Source organism: Mauremys mutica, chromosome 7 (genome assembly GCF_020497125.1).
Source record: "Mauremys mutica isolate MM-2020 ecotype Southern chromosome 7, ASM2049712v1, whole genome shotgun sequence".
In the NCBI taxonomy this organism is placed as follows: Eukaryota; Metazoa; Chordata; order Testudines; family Geoemydidae; genus Mauremys; species Mauremys mutica.
Window position 1 is genome coordinate 46,764,577 of NC_059078.1, and position 27,656 is coordinate 46,792,232.

The 27,656-nt window shown below is 48.7% G+C and overlaps 1 protein-coding gene across 1 annotated transcript in view; it reads left to right on the top strand.

Moving 5' to 3' along the window:
• The window catches only part of DOCK3 (dedicator of cytokinesis 3), a 641,328-nt gene that overhangs the window by 169,714 nt on the left and 443,958 nt on the right, over positions 1 to 27,656 (top strand). The window contains exon 5 of the mRNA XM_045024316.1: positions 7,574 to 7,670. Within this exon, the coding sequence (XP_044880251.1) occupies positions 7,574 to 7,670 (97 nt within the window). The remainder of the gene's footprint in view (positions 1 to 7,573; positions 7,671 to 27,656) is intronic.

Consider the following 27,656-nt stretch of genomic DNA (forward strand, 5'->3'; position numbering starts at 1 on the left):
ATTTTTGAGCATTTAAAAATATTGCTCTTAAACCAAAACTTTCGATCTCAGATCAATGTATCCAAAAGCAACCCCTGCAGAATGCAGAGCAATGAACAAGTAAAACACACATTCCACAAATGCTGCCAAGGGTAGAGCTCAAACTTATAGTACTTCATTGTAGCTCAGTTTCAATGGCCACAGTATGTCATCGTGTACATTTCAGTCTCTTAGTTAGTCTGTTTACTCCATGTTGGAGTGTAGCAGGGTGGACCCTGCTCCTGCTGTGAGGGGTTTAAAAGCAGCCTGGCAGAGCTTGAGAGCTGTGGCTCTAAAAGGCTGGGCTCAGGGGTGAGCTGGAGCCGATTCGCACGGGTTCGCGCGAACCTGTTGTTAAATTTAGAAGCGGTTTTAGAACCGCTTGTTAACTGGCTTCCCTGCGAGGGAAGCTTTGATGGGCTCTGCCTGGGAAGCCTGTAATTCCTCCTCCCGGCCACCGGGGGGCGCTGCGCTGTGCTGCGAGAGCCGTGTGAGCTGCCTCCTGGCCCTGTTGCTGCTCCTGCTCTTTGGACCTCTGGCCCTGGGGCTCCGGCTGCGTCCTGCTGCTCCCACCGTGTGAGTATCTGCGCCCCTCCCCCGCCTTGCCTGCCCGCAGCCACAGCCAGCCCCTGCCCCCAGCCAGCCCCTGCCCCCAGCCCCAGCCGCCCCCAGCCAGCCCCTGCCCCCAGCCGCCCCCAGCCAGCTCCTGCCCCCAGCCCCAGCCAGCCCCTGCCCCCAGCCGCCCCCAGCCAGCTCCTGCCCCCAGCCCCAGCCACCCCCAGCCCCAGCCAGCCCCTGCCCCCAGCCCCCCGCAGCCAGCCCCCTGCCCCCAGCCAGCCCCCTGCCCGCAGCCAGCCCCCTGCCCACAGCCACCCCCAGCCCGCAGCCAGCCCCTGCCCCCAGCCACCCGCAGCCAGCCCCCTGCCCACAGCCACCCCCTGCCCCCAGCCACCCCCTGCCCGCAGCCAGCCCCTGCCCCCAGCCACCCGCAGCCAGCCCCCTGCCCACAGCCGCCCCCTGCCAGCCCCCTGCCCGCAGCCAGCCCCCTGCCCGCAGCCGCCCCCTGCCAGCCCCTGCCCCCAGCCAGCCCCCTGCCTGCAGCCGCCCCCAGCCACCCCCTGCCCCCAGCCACCCCCCTGCCTGCAGCCACCCCCCTGCCTGCAGCCTGCCCCTGCCCCACCCTCTGTCCCCAGCCACCCTCTGCCCGCAGCCACCCTCTGCCCGCAGCCCCTGCCACAGCCACCCCCTGCCTGCAGCCAGCCTCTGCCCACAGCCGCCCGCAGCCACCCCCTGCCCACAGCCACCCGCAGCCCGCCCGTCTGCATCACCTGCCCACAGCCAGCCCGTGTCACTCCCTGCCTCCAGCTAGCCCTGCCCCACGCCCCTATCTGCAGCCAGCCCCACATCCACTGGTGCCCTGCAGTTCCCAGGGCAGTAACCCTGCACACATGCTTTAATGAGGGGGGGGCAGGGAGCAGCTGGGACCCACACATGTGCACACCCTAGAGTGACCAGACAGCAAATGTGAAAAATCGGGACGGGGGTGAGGGGTAATAGGAGCCTATATAAGAAAAAGACCCAAAAATTGAGACTGTCCCTGATCACCACCCACACATGTAAAACGGAGCTCATTTCTAGTTCAGCCCCATCTTTTTAAAAAAGAACTTTAGGTAGGGTTAAAATACATCTATATTTTCCTGGACATGTCAGGCTTTTCGGTTCTTAATCACCTCCTGGGAAAATATGGACGTATGGTAACCCTATTGGTACAAAAAATACATGCTGTTGCACATCCCTTAAATCAGAACTTTTTATAGGGAACCCGTTGTTAAATCAGAACTTTTTATAGGGAACCCATTGTTAAGATTTTGGCAGCTCATCACTGGCTGGGCTGATTGAGGAAGTGGCTGCAGCTGGGGCCACGCCCCAAACTGAGCCACAGGCCTTATAAAAAAAGGCCAGGGAAGCCAGAAGCCGAGACAGTCTCTCTCTGGCTATAGAGAGAGATGGGCCTGGCTGCTTAGGAGCTGAGATAAGTACCTAGGGTGAAGCAGGGCTGGGGAAGGCTGAGGAGCTGGGGAGCTCCAGCCTAGAAAGCCCCAGGCTGCGGCCTAGCAGTGGGCCAACAGGTACTGGGGGTTGCAGAGGGCAGCCCAGGGGTAGGCCAGGGCAGCAGGTCCAAACCCTCCTTGCCTGTGATGAGTAGGCTGATACTGCAGTCTGCCCCAGAGTGTGGGGCTGGACAATGACTGGCAGTAGCCAATACTGAGGCAAGGTGGGGATAGAGGGTGAGGGTTCCCCAAGGAGGGGAGACCCAGTGAGAAAGGGGTTACTGCTAGGGGGCAGCACCCCATGTGAAAGGGCACCGGGTCCAGGGAGGGACACGGGGGCCACAGGACAGGTGGATCACCAGCCTGCAGAGGGCGCTCCATTGCCTGGAACGATCTAATTCCCAGAGTCTCCAGCAGGAGGCGCCGCAGGGGTGAATCCGAACCTGTTACACGTGGTGGAGAATGTGGGCATAGCGGTCCGCCCCTGCTACAAGGGGCCAGGGCAAGGACTTTGGGACTATTGCCTGGACTTTGAGACTTGGCAGACGGAAGAAAATGAACAGAGACTATTATTGGAGAGCCTATGTGGCCCGGCTCGCCGAGCAGCAAGCGCGGCTGCTTCAGCTGCTGCGGGGGCGGGCACATGGACCTCAACAGGGGCCAGGCACCTTGGACTGGAGGCCAGTGCCGAGGCCTAAAGACTGTTTTGCCTGTGGGCGACGGGGACACTTCAGAAGGGAGTGTCCCTACCAGACTCGAGTGCCCCCTGTGAAGTTAACAGTGGGGCTCCAAACTTGTTGGGCTTGTGGGGAGCAGGGACACCTGAAGAGGGAGTGCCCTCATGGAGCTCCCAAGGCCCGGGCCAGCCCAGAAGAAAGGGCTGGGGCCCAAACAAGCAGAACTAGGGCCGTGGCAGGGGGAAGGCGCCAAAGGTGCTTCCACTGCCACACCAAGGGCCACATAAAGAGGCACTGCCCCCTAAGGCAAAAAGGGGAAGTGCCTGAAACTAAGGCTCGGTCTGGAACTAACCGCCAGGAAGGGGTAGTCCAGACTGAGGCCCCTAAAGAGAAAGGGGCTGGGGTAGAGAGGCCCCACCTTAAACAGGGAACCCACACAAGGGCCAAGAGGGCCGAGGTGGGGACCCAAACGGATGTGGGAACCCACATAGGACCAGGGAGGTCTACAGTGGGGACCCAGACCATGGAGGAAACAAGCAGGCTGCTCCAAGCAACGGAGAGCCTGCGGCAAGAGAGAGATTCTCTGCAGGCCCAGCTGAGGAGAAAGCTAGGCCGGTAGAGCACCCCACCTGCCCCCTGGTGGAGGGGTTCTTGAGGTGGGGGGTGTGTAGCAGGGTGGACTCTGCTCCTGCTGTGAGGGGTTTAAAAGCAGCCTGGCAGAGCTTGAGAGCTGTGGCTTTAAAAGGCTGGGCTGATTGAGGAAGTGGCTGCAGCTGGGTCCACGCCCCAAACTGAGCCACAGGCCTTAAAAAAAGGCCAGGGAAGCCAGAAGCCGAGACAATCTCTCTCTGGCTATAGAGAGAGATGGGCCTGGCTGCTTAGGAGCCGAGATAAGTACCTAGGGTGAAGCAGGGCTGGGGAAGGCTGGGGAGCTCCAGCCTAGAAAGCCCCAGGCTGCGGCCTAGCAGTGGGACAACAGGTACTGGGGGTTGCAGAGGGCAGCCCAGGGATAGGCCAGGGCAGCAGGTCCAAACCCTCCTTGCCTGTGATGAGTAGGCTGATACTGCAGTCTGCCCCAGAGTGTGGGGCTGGACAATGACTGGCAGTAGCCAATACTGAGGCAAGGTGGGGATAGAGGGTGAGGGTTCCCCAAGGAGGGGAGACCCAGTGAGAAAGGGGTTACTGCTAGGGGGCAGCACCCCATGTGAAAGGGCACCGGGTCCAGGGAGGGACACGGGGGGCCAGAGGACAGGTGGATCACCAGCCTGCAGAGGACAGGTGGATCACCAGCCTCCATTGCCTGGAACGAGCTAATTCCCAGAGTCACCAGCAGGAGGCGCCTCAGGGGTGAGTCCGAACCTGTTACATGGAGTAACAAATTCTGTCCTCAGTATCTTTTCACTATTACTTCCTCAAAGGGGCAATGGTTGCTGATCAATCGCTAAAATAAATTCGAAGGGATGATACCAATTTCAGGGGAACAGAGCCGTCATTTTAGTTCCAGGTGTGTATAAAAAACATAAGAACCATGTTTTATAAACACATTTTTTGTAGGTAGAGCTGTATCTTGAAAACCCCTCTCTCAAATGACCTCATAATTGTACCACTAACCCTGTGCTCCTTGCACCCCCTATGATTTACGACAAACTGCAAGACAAACCGAACCAGCATGTGGATTTTAGAGTACTTAATATAGTCATCTTTTAAACAGTAAGCCACTCTCCACTTCAACTGTAGGAAAGCTTCCACTCCACTGTAATGACTAGGCCAAATGCCCACATCCAAAATTTTAAATGCCATCAGAGTGTACAGGGGGACTTTGGCGAACCAGTAAAGTGCCTGAAACCACTATGGCTTATTGTTAAAGACAGCCTAGTCAGCAAGCTGTTAAAAGCAAGTCTCTGCTTGACCAAGGCAGGAGGGGAGTGGGTTTAGGGTGCCACTGAAAGGGCGGCTTTACCCTGTGTCCTTCCTGATAAGAATTGGGTTAAATTTGCTGATACATGCATTTTCAAAGAGTAGGATATGCCCCAGGAATGTCTATTGAGGTCTCCAGGCAGCAAGTTCTGGAAAAACCCACACCTGGTTAATCAATAATCAGAAGGAACCTCTTGCTTGAAACTGCTTACTTAACAAAGTTTCTTTAATTACTAATGTATAAATAAGGGGAAAAAGCTTGAGACAGGTGGGACTCCTTTCAGGACTGGCCTCTCCCTCTGGATGCATCTTGTGTTCCCCAGCAGCAGACGGGCTGCCGCTGTATCACTCGAAAGCCACACTCAGCTTTGGTAATTATCAAGGGTTGGGGGTGTTTTACTAACTTGTTGCAGACGTGTGTAAGTGCTTGAGACTAAGTAAAGTTTAGCTTTAAGTGAAAGCACTCTTGTGTTGTCCTGTTTGTGCCAGCCATCTATCGGTCGGACGGCCGTGTCTCCCCTGATTTATTTCCTGACACCTCCTCGTACAGAGTAAAGTTACCAAGAGCTTTGGGTTGAAAGAACCCCAGGTAACAAGAGGTGTGACAACTTCTTGGCTCGTTGAGCATAAGCATCTGCCTCAGAAGTTTGTGAGGAGACTACCTGGTCATCTCACACCTTCATCTGGCATTAACAATTGTATCAGTCTTTGCTGACATTTGTTGATTGCTGTGTGCACCAACCACCACTGTAAGGTACATCGGCCTCCTTTAGCCCATTGGTGGCTAAATCTGCAGTTTATAATTTCTGTTCTTGGATAGGATGGGGTAAAAGAGATGATAGAACAAGGGAAAATACCCTGTTTAATATCCCAAATCAGTAAGCGAATATGAATTGATTTAAATCATTGATTTAAATGGGAGTTTGGGGAAAGCTAGGAATGCTGTAAGGGCCGTTGTGTGTGCTAGTTTTCTAGTCCCTGGGTATTTAGAGAAACACATATTCACTCAATTTTGTAACCATTTTCTAACATTAGCTTTAGTTTGTAGTGAGGCACAATTATAAAACTCTTGGCTAAATGGATTAAAATTAAATGTTGCAAAGATGATGGGAAAACCAAATGAAAGTTTGTTTTGAGAATTTGGTTTTACATGTAAAAAGATTCAGTCTTTTTATTTAGATAAATCTTCAATTTCTGTTATTTATTTGGAGCTAGCATGAGTACACAAGGGGAAGGTAAGGGGAAAAATGACTTTGCTTTCTTTCTCTGTCTTTCACATCCTGCATGGGTGTGGGGGAGACAAGTAGCTGAAATGTGGTGGGGAGTAGGTGAAACCATAGCCCTACCCGCTGCAAAAGTTCACAGAGCTGGCTAGGTGCAGAGAGCGGAGAGAAAACTGTACCATCTAAGAGGAAGGGCAGTGGTTGCATGCCTCTAGTGTTCTTTGAAGTTCTGGGATTGTGCCTCCTGAAGCAGTTTCTTCTGGAGATTCTTTAGAGTCAGTGTAGCTCCTACATCACTCCTCTACTCAGATCTGTGAATAAATTCCACAATCTAGCACTTGATATTTCAGAAACACTGATGCCTGTCACAGATTTTTGCTTTTGTTTTTTAATTGCTGGAGTAGTAGAAGCTTTAGATACACTTTACTTTTATAGTTCTTGCCAGTTGTACAATACCTAGCATTTGTATTTGTTCCACTTAAAAGGCTAAGTAAAGGAACTGGTGGCTCCAGGCACCAGCACGCCAAGTGCGTGCCTGGGGCGGCAAGCCACCTGGGTGCTCTGCCGGTCGCTGTGAGGGCGTCTGGCAGATTGCCTTCGGCGGCCTGCCTGCGGAGGGTCCACTGGTCCCGCGGCTTTGGCAGACCTCCCGCAGGCGTGCTGTCGAATCCGCAGGACCAGGGACCTCCCGCAGGCAAGCCGCCGAAGGCAGCCTGCCTGCCGTGCTTGGGGCGGCAAAATACCTAGAGCCGCCCCTGGCTCCGATAATATAAAAAGCAGATTATTACACTATATCACATTATATTATTACCATACCGTGTGTTCAGAGGGTGTGAAGGAATCCTGCTTCTTGCTCTATGGGTGTGGAAGACCCTGAACACAGTGGAACTAGTGTGATACTTCTGCTTAGTTGGTGGACAGGAAACCCACACAGAGACAATGTAACCCACTGCATTAAATGCTCTCTGGGCTGAGGAAGGAACAGAACTAGTGGATCCATAGAGTAATGGATTTGTTGGCCAGAGTGCTGAACATAGGGGAGAGGATCAGCATAGTCTTGAGGAGAAAACTCAATCCTGTGGAACTCCCCAGGCACAACCTGGTTACTTTGGCTGTGGGATGGACATAGGATGGGTCATAAGGGATATTAGTGCATCATAATCAAGAAGACTCTAATACTGAACTTTACTACAATTATAATTAAATAGTGCCCTCATATAATTAGAAAATACTTCCTCTCCTTGCAGGTTCCTGTGGAAGATAATGGAGTGACAGTTGAGCTGCTTCCTGAAGATGATATGTAACGGTGGTCAGCATAGCAGAGGGCTAGTGCTAAAATACGGTGTTCAAAAATTCTTAGAAATATTTAACATTTAATAGACTAAATCTATAGAAATTAGAAATGCAAAGTACCTATTTTTATTTAATTGTTTGTAATATAAATAATAATGTCTTTGTGTCACAAAGTAAAATTTGGTATAAAAAGAAAACAGTGTAAACATTCCTATGGCTTCAGAGCTCAATTTAGAGCCCCCTGGAAAGGCAGTCTAATTGGTCAGTTTTTGGAGAGCATGTTGTAATAATTGTCCTTTTCGCTATATATTGCTCACATGGATTTCAGGTCATTTTTGTTGTTTCTACCTTTTCATGAGAGCCTTTGTAAACAATATTTTTCTCTCTTTTACAGGCAGTATGAAACAGTAGTTCCACTTGAAGATTCTGTTGTGACTGAAGTCACAGCAACGCTCCAGGAATGGGCTATCCTCTGGAAACAGTTGTATGTGGTAGGTACAGTGAGAACACTCTTTTTTATTCCACCATATGTAGAAACAAGTGTTGTGTTGCACACCATTAACTCCATCTAAGAAATGATTGTTGTACGTGTGGCATCTTGGGAACCTGTGGAATAATATTAGCAAATTATTCTGGGCGTGACTTTTAGAGGTAGTGAGCATCTGCGGCTGCTATTGACTACATCTGAAATTGTGGATGCTCTCAACTCTTCTGATGTCTAAAATTTCCATTGCCAAAAACTGATGGTGATTTTTATTGATTGATCATTCAATATTTTAAGGATTCTTATGGTATCTGTGTGTGAGTAGCTCTGTTTAATAACAAACACATGAACTTCAAGGACTACCTTTAAGAACTTTTCCATAAATGACTCTGAAGGATTATTCAACACAGTTCGTAAATGTAAATTTTTCCTATAGCATAGCATCAGCTTTTTCAAAACTTACCTAATTGGTGCTCGAAAACAGAGAGAGCCCTAGCAAAATAAATTCTGAGTTAGATCATTGTCTCTCGTCAGAAATAAAAATGTGTTAAATAAATTAAGAAGAGGCTTGTTGAGCTGATTTTCTTTTAAAATTAACTTTCTTGGTAACATTCTTGTTCTTCTTCGAGTGATTGCTCATAAGCATGCCAGTTATGTGTGTGCGCGCCGCGTGCATGCCCGTCGGAAGATTTTTACCCTAGCAACACTCGGTGGGTCGGCCGGGCGCCCCCTGGAGTGGCGCCGCTATAGTGCCAGATATATACCCCTGCCGACCCATCCGCCCCTCGGTTCCTTCTTACCGCCCGTGACGGTCGTTGGAACAGTGGAGTGTGGCATCGCTGTCCTCCACAGCCCTAGCTGCTCGCTCTTATTTCTAGCTTATTGTGTATATAGTTCAACTTTAGTGTAGTTATAGTTAGCTTTTACTAGTTTAGTTGTAGTTAGTATTTGTAGTCCACCGGGGGATTGGGGGACTAGCCCCTTTTCCCCCTGACCCGGTGCGGGCTCATGCCCAAGGCACCGGGGTTTAAGTCGTGCTCGGCCTGCCAGAAGCCGATGCTGGTGGGAGACCCTCATGAATCTTGCCTGAAGTGCTTAGGAGAGTCTCACCTTCCTGATAAGTGTCGAATTTGTAAATCGTTCAAGCCAAGAACAAAGAAGGAGCGGGACTTTCGCTTAAAGCAGCTCCTAATGGAATCGGCACTTAGCCCTGCGGCGCCGGCACCAACCGCCCAGCAGTCTGCATCGGTGAGGAGTGCACCTTCGGCACCAGCTCACTCCAGTACGGAGACCCGGCACCGGCTCCCCGGCACCGATCCCTTTCTCCCTCGGGGAAACGTCGGGCTGCGCTGGCCACATCCTCTAAAAAGGATCATGCACCCAGGCCCGCAGGCCGGACCCCGGTACCTGCGCCGGCACCATCAACTCCGGCACCGCAGCTCCAAGTTCCTCCTAGCACGGCACTGTCGATTCCGGCACTGCAAGGGCCGTTGAGTCCGGTACCACACAGCTCCCCGGTTCACGCTGCGGTTGAGCTAGCTCTCCCTTCAACTCCCGAGACTTTCTTGACGGCACGAGAGCTAATTGCACTAACAGAGTCGACACAGCTTCAACCCCCGGCACCGGCGGTGCGGGTCGTCAAGTCGGTTGGCAAGCCGGCCATTATGAGGCCTCCTTCCCCTGACCACCAAGAGAGGCGTCACTCCAGATCCCGATCTCGGAGACGTTCCCGCTCACGCCGATCCCGATCCTGGCACCGCTTGTAGTCCCAGTACCGCTCTCCATAGCGTTACCGGTCGTACTCGCGGAGACGCTCACGATCCCGGTCCCCGGACAGACACTATCGGCACCGGTCCGGCTCTCGGTACCGTACGTCCCGCAGCCATTCTCACCACAGAGACTCGAGATCCCGGTCGACCTCCCGGCACCGGCGCAGTAGATGGTCCCAATCTCAGTCCCGGCACCGACAGGACCGGTACCGTTCTTCGGTACCACCCCGGGACCGAACGGCTGAATCGGCGGCACCGTCCCAGGGCCTCTCGGCACCACCATGGCCTTCGAGGCACCCATCCATCTCGTCCCACGCCGGCAGTGCTTCCTACCAGCAGTCCGAGCCACAAGGCCAAGAGCAAGGCCCTCCTCAATGGGCTTTCTGGACTCTGTGGGCGTACCACGAGGCGCAAGGTGCCCCATTCGCGGCTCAGCGATCAGGTCCCTCTGACCATAGAGCCCCCGAAGCCACGGTCAGCCGGCCTCCTCCCACGGGCATGGACGAAGCGCCAATTGTTTCTGCGGAACCCGAAGTTCCTCCTGACGCACAAGGAGCTCCGCCACTCACTGACCCACCACAGGACCCCTTGGTACCGGGCCTCTCCTCCTCCTCCTCGCCTGATGAGGTGGTAGCAGGAACATCCTCCTCAGGTCTCCTCCTATTGACCTTCGGGCTCATCAGGACTTGTTACGGAGGGTAGCTCAAAACATGAACCTACCGGTCGAGGAGGTGGCAGAAGTAGAGGACCCAGTGGTGGACATATTGACGGCAGATGCCCCCTTCGAGTGGCCCTCCCCTTCATCCGTACTATTCAAAACAATGCAGATACCATCTGGTAGTCCCCAGCCTCCATTCCACCGACGGCTCGGGGAGTGGAAAGAAAATACATGGTCTCGTCAAAGGGCTATGAATATTTATATACCCACCCTCCTCCCTGCTCACTGGTAGTACAATCTGTCAATGAACGGGAACGGCATGGCCAGCAGGCGCCGACTCCTAAGGCTAAGGAGGCGAGGCGCATGGACCTTCTAGGCCGTAATTTCTACTCAGCTGGCGGCCTTCAGCTTAGGGTGGCCAACCAGCAGGCCCTCCTGAGCCGTTACAACTTTAATACATGGGTGCCTGTAGGCAAGTTCACTGAACTCCTGCCACAAGACTCCCGTGCAGAATTTATGGCCCTTTTGGAAGAGGGTAAAAAAGTAGCCAGAACCGCCCTCCAGGCCTCCCTGGATTCAGCAGACTTGGCGGCCAGAACTCTTGCCTCTGGGATAACGATGAGGCGCATATCCTGGCTCCAAGCTTCGACTCTCCCACCTGAATTGCAGCAGATGATTCAGGATCTACCCTTTGATGGTCAGGGTCTCTTTTCAGAGAAAACCGACCCAAGACTGCAAAGCCTCAAGGACAACCGCATTACAATGCGCTCGTTGGGCATGCACACTCCGGTAACCCAACGTAGGTCCTTCAGGCCCCAGCCATACTGCCACTATAATCAACCCAGGCCGCGACAAGACACCAGATGTCGTGGCAGGGTGAACCGGCGGAGACAATCTGGCAACCAGGGAAACCAAACTCAACTGCCCCCGAAACCATCCTCGGGGTCAAAACAAAACTTTTGATGGGATGCCCGAGGATGACCCACCAGTTTCCCTACCGGATCCTTCATCCTTTTCCAACCGTCTCTCCCATTTCCTCCCTGCCTGATCCCAGATAACCTCCGACAGCTGGGTCCTCCGCACGGTGGAAGCGGGATATCGCCTCCAATTTGTTTCTCCCCCTCCCTCCTACCCTCCCTACCCGTCCCTCTTCAGGGACCCCTCTCACGAGCAATTCCTCTTGCAAGAGATCCATACACTCCTGAGTCTAGGTGTCATAGAGGAGGTGCCAGCGGGCATGAGGGGCAGGGGGTTTTATTCCCGTTACTTCTTAATCCCCAAGCCAAAGGGAGGTCTTCGACCAATCCTAGACCTGCGAGAACTCAACAGATTTATGGTAAAACTCAAGTTCTGCATGGTAACCCTGGGGACCATTATCCCATCCCTGGATCCTGGAGACTGGTATGCCGCCCTCGATATGAAGGACGCGTACTTCCATATTGCCATTTACCCGCCACACCACCGCTATCTTCGATTTTTCGTCAACCACCAGCACTACCAGTTCACGGTGCTCCCCTTCGGCCTCTCTATGGCCCCGAGAGTCTTCACCAAATGCATGGCCGTAGTCGCTGCCACCCTCCGCCGTCGTCGAATACACGTTTACCCGTACCTCGATGATTGGCTCATTCGAGGGACTTCCCAGCTGCAGGTATCCCAACACCTGCGTATGGTCACAGACCTCTTCCAGAGGCTAGGCCTTATGGTCAACGTTGAAAAGTCTACTCTAACTCCAACGCAGCGTATAGAATTTATTGGAGCAGTTCTGGACTCCAATCTGGCCAGGGCCTGCCTCCCTCTGCCACGTTTCCAGACAATATCTTCGATCATTCGAAGTCTCCAATCCTTCCCGACAACGTCCGTGCGTACCTGTCTCGGCCTCCTAGGTCACATGGCGTCATGCACCTTTGTGACCCTGTACGTGAAACTCCGGCTTCGGCGTTTTCAGACATGGCTCGCTTCACTATATCGCCCACACAGGGACAATATAGACTCGGTGGTCACGATCCCTGGGACAATCCTCGACTCCCTCACTTGGTGGTTGGACCCCGTGGTAGTTTGCGCAGGGGTACCGTTCCACCCTCCCCAACCCTCAGTGGCTCTGACCACAGATGCGTCATCTCTGGGTTGGGGTGCCCACCTCGGGAACCTACACACTCAAGGCCTCTGGTCACCCCACGAGCTGGCCTTACATATCAACGTGAGGGAGCTGAGAGCAGCCCGCCTGGCGTGCAAGGCGTTTCGAGTCCATCTACAAGGCCACTGTGTATCCGTGTTCACGGACAACACGACGACAATGTTCTACATAAACAAGCAGGGCGGGGCGCGCTCCTCCCTGCTTTGCCAAGAAGTCATCCACCTGTGGGACTTTTGCATAGCCCACTCTATTCATTTAGTAGCGTCCTTTCTCCCAGGAGTACAGAACACCCTGGCAGATCGCCTCAGCAGGTCATTCCTGTCTCACAAATGGTCAATCCATCCCGATGTCATCCATACAGTTTTCCAGAGGTGGGGCTTTCCCCGAGTAGATCTCTTTGCCTCCAGAGAGAACAGGAAATGCCACGTGTTCTGCTCCTACCAGGGACGCTCCCCGGGCTCTCTCTCAGACGCTTTTCTCCTCCCGTGGACGAGACACCTGTTTTATGCCTTTCCGCCCTTTCCCCTCATTCACAGAGTGCTGCTCAAGCTCCGGAGGGACAGGGCCAACCTCATTCTCATTGCTCCAGCATGGCCGAGGCAGCATTGGTACACCCTGCTGTTCGACCTATCAGTGACGGAACCAATCCCCCTACCGCTGTGTACACCTGGCAGCTATCTCGGCCTTCCGACCAAGCGAAGGTGGCCGTTCTATTTTTTCTAACCCGATGGTTTCCAGGTTCCTTAAGGGACTAGAATGGTTGTACCCATAGGTCCGGCGCCCAGCCCCTACCTGGGACTTAAACCTGGTCTTAGCCAAACTCATGGGGGCCCCCTTTCGAGCCTATGGCCACGTGTTCCCTTTTATATCTTTCCTGGAAGACGGCCTTCCTCGTCGCTATCACTTCGGCGAGGCGAGTCTCAGAACTTTGCGCCCTGACAGCTGACCCTCCTTATACGATCTTCCACAAAGACAAGGTGCACCTGCTTCCCTCCTTCCTCCCTAAGGTGGTGTCCGCTTTTCACGTAAACCAGGACATCCTCCTCCCTGTTTTCTTCCCAAATCATAGAATCATAGAATCTCAGGGTTGGAAGGGACCTCAGGAGGTCATCTAGTCCAACCCCCTGCTCAAAGCAGGACAAAACCCAACTAAATCATCCCAGCCAGGGCTTTGTCAAGCCTGACCTTAAAAACCTCTAAGGAAGGAGATTCCACCACCTCCCTAGGTAACCCATTCCAGTTCTTCACCACCCTACTAGTGAAAAAGTTTTTCCTAATGTCCAACCTAAACCTCCCCCTCTGCAACTTGAGACCATTACTCCTTGTTCTGTCATCTTCTACCACTGAGAACAGTCTAAATCCATCCTCTTTGGAACCCCCTTTCAGGTAGTTGAAAACAGCTATCAAATCCCCCCTCATTCTTCTCTTCTGCAGGCTAAACAATCTCAGTTCCCTCAGCCTCTCCTCATAAGTCATGTGCTCCAGCCCCCTAATCATTTTTGTTGCCCTCCGCTGGACTCTCTTCAATTTATCCACATCCTTCTTGTAGTGTGGGGCCCAAAGCTGGACACAGTACTCCAAATGAGGCCTCACCAGTGCTGAATAGAGGGGAATGATCACATCCCTCGATCTGCTGGAAATGCCCCTACTTATACAACCCAAAATGCCATTAGCCTTCTTGGCAACAAGGGCACACTGTTGACTCATATTCAGCTTTTCGTCCACCGTAACCCCTAGGTCCTTTTCTGCAGAACTGCTGCCCAGCCATTCGGTCCCTAGTCTGTAGCAGTGCATGGGATTCTTCCGTCCTAAGTGCAGGACTCTGCACTTGTCCTTGTTGAACCTCATCATATTTCTTTTGGCCCAATCCTCTAATTTGTCTAGGTCCCTCTGTATCCTATCCCTACCCTCCAGCGTATCAACCACTCCTCCCAGTTTAGTGTCATCTGCAAACTTGCTAAGGGTGCAGTCCACACCATCCTCCAGATCGTTAATGAAGATATTGAACAAAACCGGCCCCAGCACCGACCCTTGGGGCACTCCACTTGATACCGGCTGCCAACTAGACATGGAACCATTGATCACTACCCGTTGAGCCCGAACATCTAGCCAGTTTTCTATCCATCTTACCGTCCATTCATCCAGCCCATACTTCTTTAACTTGCTGGCAAGAATACTGTGGGAGACTGTATCAAAGGCTTTGCTAAAGTCCAGAAATAGCACATCCACTGCTTTCCCCTCATCCACAGAGCCGGTTATCTCATCATAGAAGGCAATTAGGTTAGTCAGGCATGACTTGCCCTTGGTGAATCCATGCTGACTGTTCCTGATCACTTTCCCCTCCTTTAAGTGGTTGAGAATTGATTCCTTGAGGACCTGTTCCATGATTTTTCCAGGGACTGAGGTGAGACTGACTGGCCTGTAGTTCCCTGGATCTTCCTTCTTCCCTTTTTTAAAGATGGGCACTACATTAGCTTTTTTCCAGTCATCCGGGACCTCCCCCGATTGCCATGATTTTTCAAAGATAATGGCCAATGGCTCTGCAATCTCATCGGCCAACTCCTTTAGCACCCTCGGATGCAGTGCATCCGGCCTCATAGACTTGTGCTCGTCCAGCTTTTCTAAATAGTCCCGAACTACTTCTTTCTCCACAGAGAGCTGGTCACCTCCTCCCCATACCGTGCTGCAGAGTGCAGCTGTCTGGGAGCTGACCTTGTCTGTGAAGACAGAGGCAAAAAAAGCATTGAGTACATTAGCTTTCTCCACATCCTCCGTCACTAGGTTCCCTCCCTCATTCAGCAAGGGGCCCACACTTTCCTTGACTTTCTTCTTGTTGCTAACATACCTGAAGAACCCCTTCTTGTTACTCCTAACATCTCCAGCTAGCTGCAACTCCAAGTGTGATTTGGCCTTCCTAATTTCACTCCTGCATGCCTGAGCAATACTTTTATACTCCTCCCTGGTTATTTGTCCAATCTTCCACTTCTTGTAAGCTGTTTTTTTGTGTTTAAGATGAGCAAGGATTTCACTGTTAAGCCAAGCTGGTCGCCTGCCATATTTACTTTTCTTCCTACACATCGGGATGGTTTGTTCCTGCAACCTCAATAAGGATTCTTTAAAATATAGCCAGCTTTCCTCGACTCCTTTCCCCGTCATGTTATTCTCCCAGGGGACCTTGCCCATCACTTCCCTGAGGGAGTCGAAGTCTGCTTTTCTGAAGTCCAGGGTCTCTGTTCTACTGCTCTCCTTTCTTCCTTGTGTCAGGATCCTGAACTCGACCATCTCATGGTCACTGCCTCCCAGGTTCCCATCCACTATTGCTTCCTCTACTATTTCTTCCCTGTTTGTGAGCAGCAGGTCAAGAAGAGCTTTTCCCCTAGTTGGTTCCTCCAGCACTTGCACCAGGAAATTGTCCCCTACACTTTCCAGAAACTTCCTGGATTGTCTGTGCACTGCTGTATTGCTCTCCCAGCAGATATCGGGGTGATTAAAGTCACCCATGAGAACCAGGGCCTATGATCTAGCAACTTCTGTTAGTTGCTGGAAGAAAGCCTCGTCCACCTCATCCCCCTGGTCTGGTGGTCTGTAGCAGACTCCCACCATGACATTACCCTTGTTGTTCATACTTCTAAATTTAATCCAGAGACTCTCAGGTTTTTCTGCAGTTTCATACTGGAGCTCAGAGCAGTCATACTGCTCTCTTACATGCAACGCAATTTCCCCATCTTTTCTGTCCTGCCTATCCTTCCTGAACAGTTTATATCCATCCATGACAGTACTCCAATCATGTGAGTTATCCCACCAAGTCTCTGTTATTCCAATTACATCATAATTCCTTGACTGTGCCAGGACTTCTAGTTCTCCCTGCTTGTTCCCCAGGCTTCTTGCATTTCTGTATAGGCATGTAAGATAACTCACTGATCGTCCTGGTGTCCCAGTATGGGGCTGAAGCCCTCCCCTCTTGCACTCACCTACTTGTGCTTTCTCCTGATATCTCACTTCCCCACTTACCTCGGGGCTTTGGTCTCCTTCCCCCGGTGAACCTAGTTTAAAGCCCTCCTCGCTAGGTTAGCCAGCCTGCTTGCAAAGATGCTCTTCCCTCTCTTCGTGAGGTGGAGCCCGTCTCTGCCTAGCACTCCTTCTTCTTGGAAGACCATCCCATGGTCAAAGAATCGAAACCCTTCTCTCCGACACCATCTGTGTAGCCATTCGTTGATTTCCACGATTCGACGGTCTCTACCCTGGCCTTTTCCTGCCACAGGGAGGATAGACGAGAACACCACTTGCGCCTCAAACTCCTTTATCCTTCTTCCCAGAGTCACGTAGTCTGCAGTGATCCGCTCAAGGTCATTCTTGGCAGTATCATTGGTGGACACGTGGAGAAGCAGGAAGGGGTAGCGATCCGAGGGCTTGATGAGTCTCGGCAGTCTCTCCGTCACATCATGAATCCTAGCCCCTGGCAAGCAGCACACCTCTCGGTTTTCCCGGTCAGGGCGGCAGATAGATGACTCAGTACCCCTGAGGAGAGAGTCCCCGACCACCACCACCCTCCTCCTCCTCCTCTTGGGAGTGGTGGTCGTGGAACCCCCATCCCTAGGACGGTGCATCTCATGCCTTCCAATCAGTGGAGTCTCCTTCTGCTCTGTTCCCTCAGATGTATCATCCACTCCACTCTCTGCACTAGTACCTGCGGAGAGAACATGAAAACGGTTGCTCACCTGCATCTGTGTTTCTGGTACATGGACGTTTCTGGTACTCTTTCCTCTTCTGGAAGTCACATGCCGCCAATTATCTTCGCTGGCCTTCTGTCCCCGCTGCGTAGCCTGCTCTGCATCTTCAGAGCATTGTGCCCACAGAAGCTGATCCTGACGTCTATCCAGGAAATCCTCATTTTCTTTTATGGAACGCAGGGTTGATATTCGTTTCTCCAGACCTTGAATCTTCTCTTCCAATATGGAGATCAGCTTGCCCTTTGTACAGACAAAGTCGCTTCTATCCTGTGGGAGGAAGACAAACATGGCGCATCCTGCGCAGGTCACAACAGCGGATCGCTCAGCATCCATAGTCCGAAACCGCACTCATCGCACCGGGAACAACAGCTTCATACTTTGGACGTCCGTAGGGCTCTCGCATTTTACATAGAGCGGACGAAACCCTTTCGGCGTTCGCCCCAGCTCTTTGTAGCTGTAGCAGAACGCATGAGAGGCATGCCGGTCTCTTCTCAGAGGGTCTCGTCTTGGGTAACATCCTGCATCAAGACATGCTACGAGCTTGCTCATGTTCAGACTAGCCATCTTACTGTGCACTCTACAAGAGCACAGGCCTCTTCTGCCGCCTTCCTGGCCCATGTTTCCATCCAGGAAATCTGTCGGGCGGCTACCTGGTCCTCGGTTCACACCTTTGCTTCACACTACGCATTGGTACAACAATCCAGAGACGATGCAGCCTTCGGCTCAGCAGTCTTACATTCTGCCACGTCTCTCTCCGACCCCACCGCCTAGGTAAGGCTTGGGAATCACCTAACTGGAATGCATATGAGCAATCACTCGAAGAAGAAAAGACGGTTACTCACCGTTGTAACTGTTGTTCTTCGAGATGTGTTGCTCATATCCATTCCAGACCCGCCCTCCTTCCCCACTGCCGGAGTAGCCGGCAAGAAGGAACTGAGGGGCGAATGGGTCGGCAGGGGTATATATCTGGTGCTATAGCGGCGCCACTCCAGGGGCGCCCGGCTGACCCACCGAGTATTGCTAGGGTAAAAATCTTCCGACGAGTGTGCACGCGGCGCGCACACACCTAACTGGAATGGATAGGAGCAACACATCTCGAAGAACAACAGGTACAACGGTGAGTAACCGTCTTTTTTCATTGATGCTACATTTCATTCCAGTTTTCTGGCCACACAACATTTTGAGAAATGGCTGGCCTGATCCCATGGTCAAAGGGAACAGAAAGCAAGAAAAGCAGCTTGTATGTTAGAAAATTTCTTTCCATTTTCTTTTATGGTCTGTTTATCTATGATTACTGTATCTGCTGTGTTAGGGCCAGAGGCTCTAGGTGAGCAATCCTTGAAACTTCCCTTGACTTTAAAGGTATTTCTCCATGTGTTGCTGGTGTGGCTTTGCTTCTCTATTAAGCCTGAATACTAGTAGTCTATTTGCCATCTACAGTACATAGTGTTACTCCTGGGGGAATTCTGCATCACTGTGCATGCACAGAATTTATGTCCCCCTCAGATTTCTTTGATTCCCCCACAGAAAAATGACTTTCTGACAGGGAAGCAAAGGGAAGCCACAGGAGCGGTTATGCGACCCTCCCCAGCAGTATGTTACAGGTGCCTAGGGCAGCCAGCAGAGAGGTAAATCACTCTGGGGCAAGGGACGGGAGTGGGGAAGACCTGACCGATGGCTCCTACCCTGCGTCAGGATCAGCTGCTAGTCCCAGCTGGGCTGGGGAGGATGGGACTTCCTCTTACCCTGCATGGCATCTGGGGCCAGGTCAGACCCATCCCCAGATTTTTCCCCCAACTGCAGGAAGCTCTGCAAACTTCCCCTTTCCTCACCAGTGGCCTGTGCTCCTCAATGCCATGCTGGAGCCTTCACTTTTATTTGACAATACTTAAGGACGATAAAGTTATTGTGGAGAAACTAAATTAATTCTTTGCTTCAGTCTTCACAGCTGAGGATGTTAGGGTGATTCCCAAACCTGAGCCATCCTTTGTAGGTGACAAATCTGAGGAATTTTCACAGATTGAAGTGTCATTAGAGGAGGTTTTGGAATTAATTGATAAACTTAACAGTAACAAGTCACTGGGACCAGATGGGATTCACCCAAGAGTTCTGAAAGAACTCAAATGTGAAATTGCGGAACTATTAACTATGGTTTGTAACCTGTCCTTTAAATCAGCTTCTGTACCCAGTGACTGGAAGATAGCTAATGTAACGCCAATATTTAAAAAGGGCTCTAGAGGTGATCCTGGCAATTACAGATCGGTAAGTCTAATGTCAGAACCAGGCAAATTAGTTGAAACAATAGTAAAGAATAAAATTGTCAGGCACATAGAAGAACATAAATTGTTGGGCAAAATTCAACATGGCAATACCGTGACATGCAACTACCTTTTGGGTCAGGACCCTCAATTTGAGAAACGCTAGTTTCCCTGGTGAAATCTGTATAATATAGGGTAAAAGCATACAAAAGATCAGATTTCATGGGGGAAGTCCAAATTTCATGGTCTGTGACACATTTTTCGTGGCCATGAATTTGGTAGGGCGCTACTCATGAGTCAGGGTCTGTGCTGCATTTTTAATACCATTGTTGAAGCATGTGCTGTGGTGTCTTCACTGATGTTTTTACTTGTGCTAGCTAGATTCAGTCTACATCAGGCAGGCTAGCCCGCAGACATACCCCAAGCATGAGGAAAAAACTGTTGTGTATCAAGTACCTGTGTGTGATAACTATTAGCAAATTATTACTTGATAATAGTGATCATGGTACTTAGAGACATGCAAAGCAAAATATGTAAGACTCTCTGAATAGGATCAGCATTTTTATTAGTGTTCTTTACACAGATTTTTATTTGAAAGGCCAAGTGCATATTAATTTAAGAAGTCCTCAAATAATTAGGATGCATTGTAAGATTTGGTTTCAGAGTAGCAGCTGTGTTAGTCTGTATCTGCAAAAAGAACAGGAATACTTGTGGCACCTTAGAGACTAACAAATTTATTTGAGCATAAGCTTATTTGTAGCCCACTAAAGCTTATGCTCAAATAGATTTGTTAGTCTCTAAGGTGCCACAAGTACTCCTGTTCTTTTTGTAAGATTTGGATCTGTCTTCTGATTTGTGAGTTAGCCAATAGGAATAAAGATGTGACCTTCCATCCATGTAAAATTATCTTAGTCAAAGTTGCTTGCCTTCAAATGTGTTGATTCATTCATATATATATATATATATATATATATACCGGAAAAAATGTTATTTTGGTGAAATGCAGAAATATTTAAATACTCTTATATTTTGAGTTAATTATGTGGTCGGTGAAAAAAAAATCTTTATAAAAAAGCTAAGTGGCTGCTCTGTTTAAATAACTCATAATGCATATTATATCTGTACCTTTTCATTTTCTTTGGGAAAAAGACTGTTTTCTTGAATCAACACCAAGCTGAAAAGTTTGAAATACTGTGAGGTAAATTTTCTTTCTAGATATAGTATTTTTGCTATTGTGAGAAGCAGCAATGGATACTGGGATTTAAGAGAACTCACTCTTGCTTCTTTAAAAAAACATTCCATTCTAACAATAGTGTTTGAAGAACATAATTTAATGTGCCATGGCTTCTCATAGAAATATGATCTCCCTTCACGAAACATTTCCCTGATATATTCTTCGTAGAATTCTATAAACCTTGGCTGTGAATCCTGAAGAGTACTTAGTGCAGTAATGTGCTTCCCTTCTTAAAGCAGCCACCACCTGTGTCTATTTGAACTCATATCTTCTAACTGCAGCCCTATTAACTTGCTAGGGAGCCCATATGTCTAGCCACCTTGCTGACAACAGAAGAATTTTAACACCTAGAGGGACACTTATAACATCTATGGAAGCAGTTATTAAACTCTCTCCATCAAAATATATGGAGTCAGGGAAATTTTCTACTTGTTTTCATAAAATCTTAACTGTTCTCTTCTTTCCCTGTGCCTCTTCCCCACACACAATGTTACCCCTATGTAGTCTGTTGGGGGGAGTGGCTCTGTGACATTGCACTCCATATTTTTTATAAAAATATGTTTATAAATGTGGATATGATGTAACTGGAATATGCTTTATGCAAAAGGTCTCTTGTAAGGTATCATTACAAAGCTTATAATCTACTGAGTGTGGTCACCCTGTTTGTCTGAATGTATCATTCTTGTATCTGAAACTAGGAATATGAACTATAACTCTGAGGTCCTATTGTAATTTTGCAAAGTGTGGGCCATTAATGGTGGTTTGGAATCTTGATGGCTCCCATTAACCAGAACAATTGGTTATAAATGGTTCTGCTGTTTACTTGTAAGACTTCCTGTATATATGTGTGCCAGCAAGTGGGTAATGAAGTCTCACAGGACATGTAATCATGTCACCTGAACTGGAATCCATCTTTAACGTGGTGCTTTTCCATTTAGATGGAGGGGTGGGAACCCAGAGAGACAGAAAGGATTCCTGCCTTGTGCCAAAGCTATTAAAGGGGGTGGAACAGAGCAAAGGGGGACAGAGTCATGTTGAATCCCCTGCTTTTCATGTAAGATGCCTGCTGGAACTAACAAAGTCTGTACCAGGGGAAAGGATTGAGCCCAGAGTAGGAAGGAGTCTAGTCTGTGAAAGAAGCTTATTGGAACATCTCTGAGGGTGAGGTTTATCTGTATTCAGTTTCTTAATGTATTAGGCTTAGACTTGCGTGTTTTTGCTTTATTTTACTTGGTGACTTCCTTTGTTCTGTCTGTTGTTACTTGGAACCACTTAAATCCTACTTTTTATTCTTAATGAAATCACTTGTTTATTATTGAACCCAGAGTAAGTGATTAATACCTGGATGAGCAAACAGCTGTGCATCTCTCTCTATCAGTGTTATAGAAGGCAGACAATTTGAGCTTACCCTGTATAAGCTTTATACAGAGTAAAATGGATTTATTTGGGGTTTGGATCTCATTGGGAGTTGGGTTTCTGGGTGCTGGGGACAGGAGTACCTGCTGAGTGGTTTTCAGTTAAAGTCTGCAGCTTTGGTGATGTGGTTCAGACTCTGGGTCTGTGTTGCAGCAGGCTTGCGTGTCTGGCTCAACAAGATAGGGTTCTGGAGTCCCAAGCTGACAGGGAAAACGGGCTCAGAGGTAGTTTCAGGACATCAGGTGACAGTCCCAAGGGGGTCTCCTTCCCCTCCGAGTCTGTGGGCGGCCAATCCAGGGGTCACCTGGGGAATCAGTGGGGCAACAGGGAATGTGAGCTCGGGCCTGTGATCAGAGCCAAACAACAAACTCAGTTTCGGAGCCCCAGCCCTGGATCAGGGCCGGGCAACAAAGAGTCTCAGGCTCAGGCCTGTACTCAGGCTGGGCATCAAACAGTCAGTTAGCACATGCCCTTGATCAGGGCAGAGCACTAGAGAGTCTGAGGGCTCAGGCCAGCACGCAGGCTGAGTAGCAAACAGTTGGGCCTCCTAGCTCTGGCAGAGGGCCGACAATTGCAGGCTTCTTGCCTGAGAGAGGGGGTGACTGCCGCCCATGGATTGGGGTGGTGGGGGGCGGGGTCACAGGTTCCCCCACTCCACTGCGTCCCGGCCCATGTCCCTAACATTGATAGAGCGGTCTGCCACTGGATCAATGGGGCCACTTCCCAACTCCCCCTCAGGGTGTACATGGCTCTGTAGAGGGTCGTCTTGGTTGTTGGGGAAGAAGGCCTCTGTCCGTGTTTGCAGCTCCTCCATACTCAGGTCTGTAAATGGCTCTGGTGATCCTGGCCAGTCCTTGGCTCCCTTGGGGTCTGCAGCGGCCTCCCGGCTCAGGAGCTCACAGGAGGCATCTGGCTCTTCTGGTGACTGCCTCCCAACTGAGTTCTCCGGCATGCCGTTTGTACTTCCAGTCCCACTCACTGACTTCTGGCAGGAAGGTTGAGCGTGGCCTGGCTCTGCCCACCAGGGTTCAATGAGGGGTTCCTCCCCCTCCGGGTCTGTGGGCGGCCAATCCGCTCCACTACACCCTGTTATAGCAAAACAATCCTGCAATGAAGTCTTGGCAGCCAAGTAAAAATTTTCAAATAGTTTGTTTAAAAGAGTAAATGGGTTAGTAACATTTCCCCTACATGTAGTTTGTTTTTTATTTTGGATTTTCAAAGTTTTTTTTTTTAAATAGAATATTTTCAATTAATATTGAAAGGAATTAAATCTAAGACAAGTGAATGAATAAATTTGCATTAGAAAGATGAACTGCTAAAGGTCCTAATCTGTTAAATAGCTTTTCCTTGTATTAGATGAAACCATATTTTCTTCTTTGAATGCTGGTCCCTATGTGGCTGTGCTCCATGCACTTGGAGTCAGAGAATTTTTTGCAAACCGTGTCTGGTCCGTGCATGAACTCTTGCTTTCCTCGTGTTTCCAACCAAAGACATGAAGTGCAGAGTGGACCAACCCCCTCTCCAGTTCCTTCTTACTGCCGCATGGCCTGGGTGTCCATGTATCCAGTGCCCAGGGCCTTCCTTCAATTACTCCTATCGGTAAATATTTCAAAGATTGCCTCAGTGTCTTGTATGTAGTTCTTTATAATGAGTACATTTGTAATAGTTTTTATAGACCTTTAGCAGAGTTTTTTCTAGTTAGTTAGATTCCCTGCCTTGGGGACTTCCCACCTCTGCTATTACTGTGCTCAGAACTCTGGGCTTCAGAAATGTGTGTCCTGCCCCCGTTCCTTCTTGGTCAGTGATGATCACCAGCACTGTTTGTACTGTTTCAGGAAAGCACAGATCGTGGCTACGTGAAATATCTGCCACCTTTCCCCTTAGCCAGATCTGTGAGATGAGGGAACTCTGGCTTAGAAAACACCTCATGGAGAAGGCCATGAAGCCTCAATCAGACCCCTCCCCCCCCCCCCCCAGTATGTTGGCCTGAACTGATACGGAGCATGCCTCCTGCCACAAGGTCCAACTCTGTTTCAGGGGAATCCATACCTATGGATCCCTCCCGGCCCCATTGGGCAAGCGTACTCTGCCTTTCCAAGCATAAAAGCAGGTCTCTCCCTAACTCTGCTTTGAAGATGTCTGATATGGACGTACTAAGTCCCAGGGTCGTGACTTTAAAGTCCATAAGGCCAGGGCTCACCAGTAGCGGATCCCCATACCAGCCACATCCACTCCACTGGTACGGTCCAAGTCAAAAAGCCAGGTTCCATCAGTTCTGGCATGATCAGAGCTTCTACCACTGATGGTATTGTCATATCTTAACACTCCAGCCTCATGAAGCCTCCCTCCTCCAACCCATCTGACATGAGTGGATTGGACCCCTCACACTCCAGGGATATCAGATACTTATGCTACACCGAAGCCTGAGTTTCCACCATCATTGGGTCCTTCTCTCACTAGGAGGATTGTGACTCCACCAGTGGATGCTACCTTTGACAGACTTATAGAAAGTAGAGGGGTTCAGAATTGAAACAGTGGTTCAAAATGATGGGATTGGTAGAAACCCTGCAACCCCGTTTGGGACTCTCGTCTCCAGATATTGTGTCTTGGGCATATGTCTGTAATCCTTGTTAATATAAAATAGGGCAATAAACAGCCCATGAACTGGTGAAGGAGTTAAATTAGGAATTTCTTTGGAATGTGTTCTAATATATTATGCATAAATATGTTACTTGTTACTTCATATCAAATAATTTACTCTGTGACATGCCTAATCTGTAATATGTTGCATGGAAAAAAACGTCATACCAAAATCATTTTACCACTGTCTGATCTGTAGTATTACCCATTGTTTTGAGACTCCTTAAATACTTGGGCACAACATGTAGGATATTCAGTTGGAGTACTACTTTTGATTCTTCTAGAATTGTATTCAGAAATAATGCTAAATATTGTTGTTTGAAGCTAGATCTGGGCAAACTGCTGAATTATTCTAAGAAAATTCAACTATCTTTAAAATGGCAAGTTAGCACTTTTCATGTGGCCTGTCTTCCTAATGCCGTAATGAATCTTTTGGCAGTTGGTCCAATTCTGCTGTCACACCAGAATAAATCTGGAATAAGCGTGCAATGAGTTTCCTCAGCTATAGGGAGCATATAACACTTGGTAACATAGGGGTGGCTCTTTGTCGTGTGGTTCCTCCCCTCTCTACTGGAGCTAGATCACGTATAAAGGTGTGAGTGTTATTTGGTATGGGCCAGTGGGTTTGGTTAATTACTCGAAGTAGCAGAGGTTATGCTTTGAGATCCAGAGGTCCTCGTTTCAATTCCTTCAGGCAACCCAGTGAAAGTGTTGTTACAAGTCATTGAAGTGTCTTTGGATATAGCTGGATGTAACTGAAAGTATAGTTTGGCCCTGTATCGTAATGCATACACACATGGGAGTCAAGTTAGGATTGCACATTCAGCCTTAGCATTGACATTTCCTACTTACTGAGGGTTTTAACAGTGCAATCTTTAACATTGTGTTAACTTGGGTTTTTGCATTTTATTTACTAACGTGTGGTGTGTTTTGTTTAATTTTATTTTAAGAAAAATGGTGGTGAAAAGGGGTAAAAAAAACCCCAACAACCCGAAAAGTGAGATTTTCAGTCTTCCATGCTTCCAAGCTATGCTAAGTTGCAAAACTTGTAATAAGAACCCCCTCTGTTTCCCCACATGTAGTAAGTGCCATTCTTTCCAGCTCCTGCCCAAGCCATATATACAAGTTATATAGGGGCTCCTTACTGCCATACTCTCTTTTTCCACTGTGTGCATGCATAAAGGCAAGCCAGAATCAAGCCCTAAGTGAAATGCCCATGTCACACACTTGGAACAGCCTCTTTCTTCCCATTTGCCAAACAGCCTCGCTATCTAGATTCAGCCTTTCTTTACTTAGCTTTCAGAGTGGTAGCCTTGTTAGTCTGTATCAACAGAAAGAACGAAGAGTACTTGTGGCACCTTAGAGACTAACCAATTTATTGGGCATAAGCTTTTGTGGGCTAAAACCCACTTCATCAGATGCATGGAGTGGAAAATACAGTAGGAAGATATATATATACAGAGAACATGAAAAGATGGGGGTTGCCATATCAACTGTTAACAAGACAAATCAATTAAGGTGGGCTATTACCAGGAGAAAAAAAAAAAACTTTTGTAGTGATAATCTGGATGGCCCATTTCAAACAGTTGACAAGAAGGTGTGAGTAACAGAAGGGGGGAAATTGGCATTGGGAAATATCACTATAAAAGTTTTTTTTTCTCCTGCTTATAATAGCCCACCTTAATTGATTTGTCATTAGAGTTGGTATGGCAACCCACATCTTTTCATGTTCTCTGTGTGCGTGTGCGTGTGTGTGTGTGTGTGTGTGTATGTATGTATATATATCTGCTTACTGTATTTTCCACTCCATGCATCTGATGAAGTGGGTTTTAGCCCACGAAAGCTTATGCCCAAATAAATTGGTTAGTCTCTAAGGTGCCACAAGTACTCCTCATTCTTTTTACTTAGCTTTGTGGATCTTGGGATGCTGTGACTAAATGACACTTCTGCGTCTGAGGAAGCACAGAATATTCTTTAATCTTGTAAATTATCACTCTGGAAGTCCTCTTGGACTTCTCACTCATTCACTTCTGTAGAGTAACATCTGTTAAGATTTCTCTAGAGACTGTTTTGCCTTCTGAGAGTCACTGGAAGAGAAAATTCCATTTGCTCACCCTCAGATGAAACACTTCATGAAAGGCTCCTTTGTCTTTATCCACGGGTGAAATTCTCTAATCAGTCTTGGGGCATTAATCTGAACCTCATTAAATTTTGATCCTCTTCCTGAACTGTTCAGGAAATGTTCATTCTACTCCTCTTCCTTGAAGGTAACTTGTACTCCCCTAAAATCCCTGATAGCTTATTCTCTTTTCCCTGCTTTCCATAAGGACAAAGAAGTTCTTAAGCTTAAAATTCTTTCTAAGGTGGTTCCATCTAATTCACCTTATTGCTCTTCTTTCCAGTTTTTTTCCCTGGGGATGTGACTCTTCTAGCACAATTCAACAGAAGTTTCATAAGAAATTAGTTTTTCATCTTTACATTGAGAGAATGAAAAACGTTGTCATCTCTTCTATATCACTTACAGGATAAAAACCAAGAGGAAATCCAACAACTATCTGGGCAATTCAGGCAGTGAATTGAAGCTTGCTATAATAAGATGATTTATGTTCTAGTGCAGAAAATGTTGACGGCTCATTCTAATAGAAATATGGCAATGTAGAAGATTTGCCTTAGCGAAGTTCCTTTTCCTAATATGGTATCTGCAAGGTAACTCCTTGCAGTTTAGTGAACATAACTTGAAGCAGAACTTACATAACATTATCATCTACAGTAGTTTCAGAGGCTAGGTCAGTAATCGGGATCAGGATGTCAGTTTTGTAGACCAGGTCTACACTAGAAACTTTTGCCAGTATAATAATGTCAGTTAGGGATGTGATTTTTTTTCTTAAGACCTTTTAAAAGACCTAGTGAAAATACTGTTATACTGGGGAAAATGTGTTTTTGCCCAGATAGCTTACTTTGGGGGAACTGAAACAATTAGAAATAACTTGTAAGTATCAGGGACATTTTTAATTTACTTTGAAAAAATATGCTAGCTTGGAAATGAACAATACTATTGTATTGTAACGATACTATTTTAAATAAAGCACAGAATGCCGTCATTAAAATACAATTCTAGAGAGAACAGACAAAGGTTAAGTCTTTTTTCCTATAG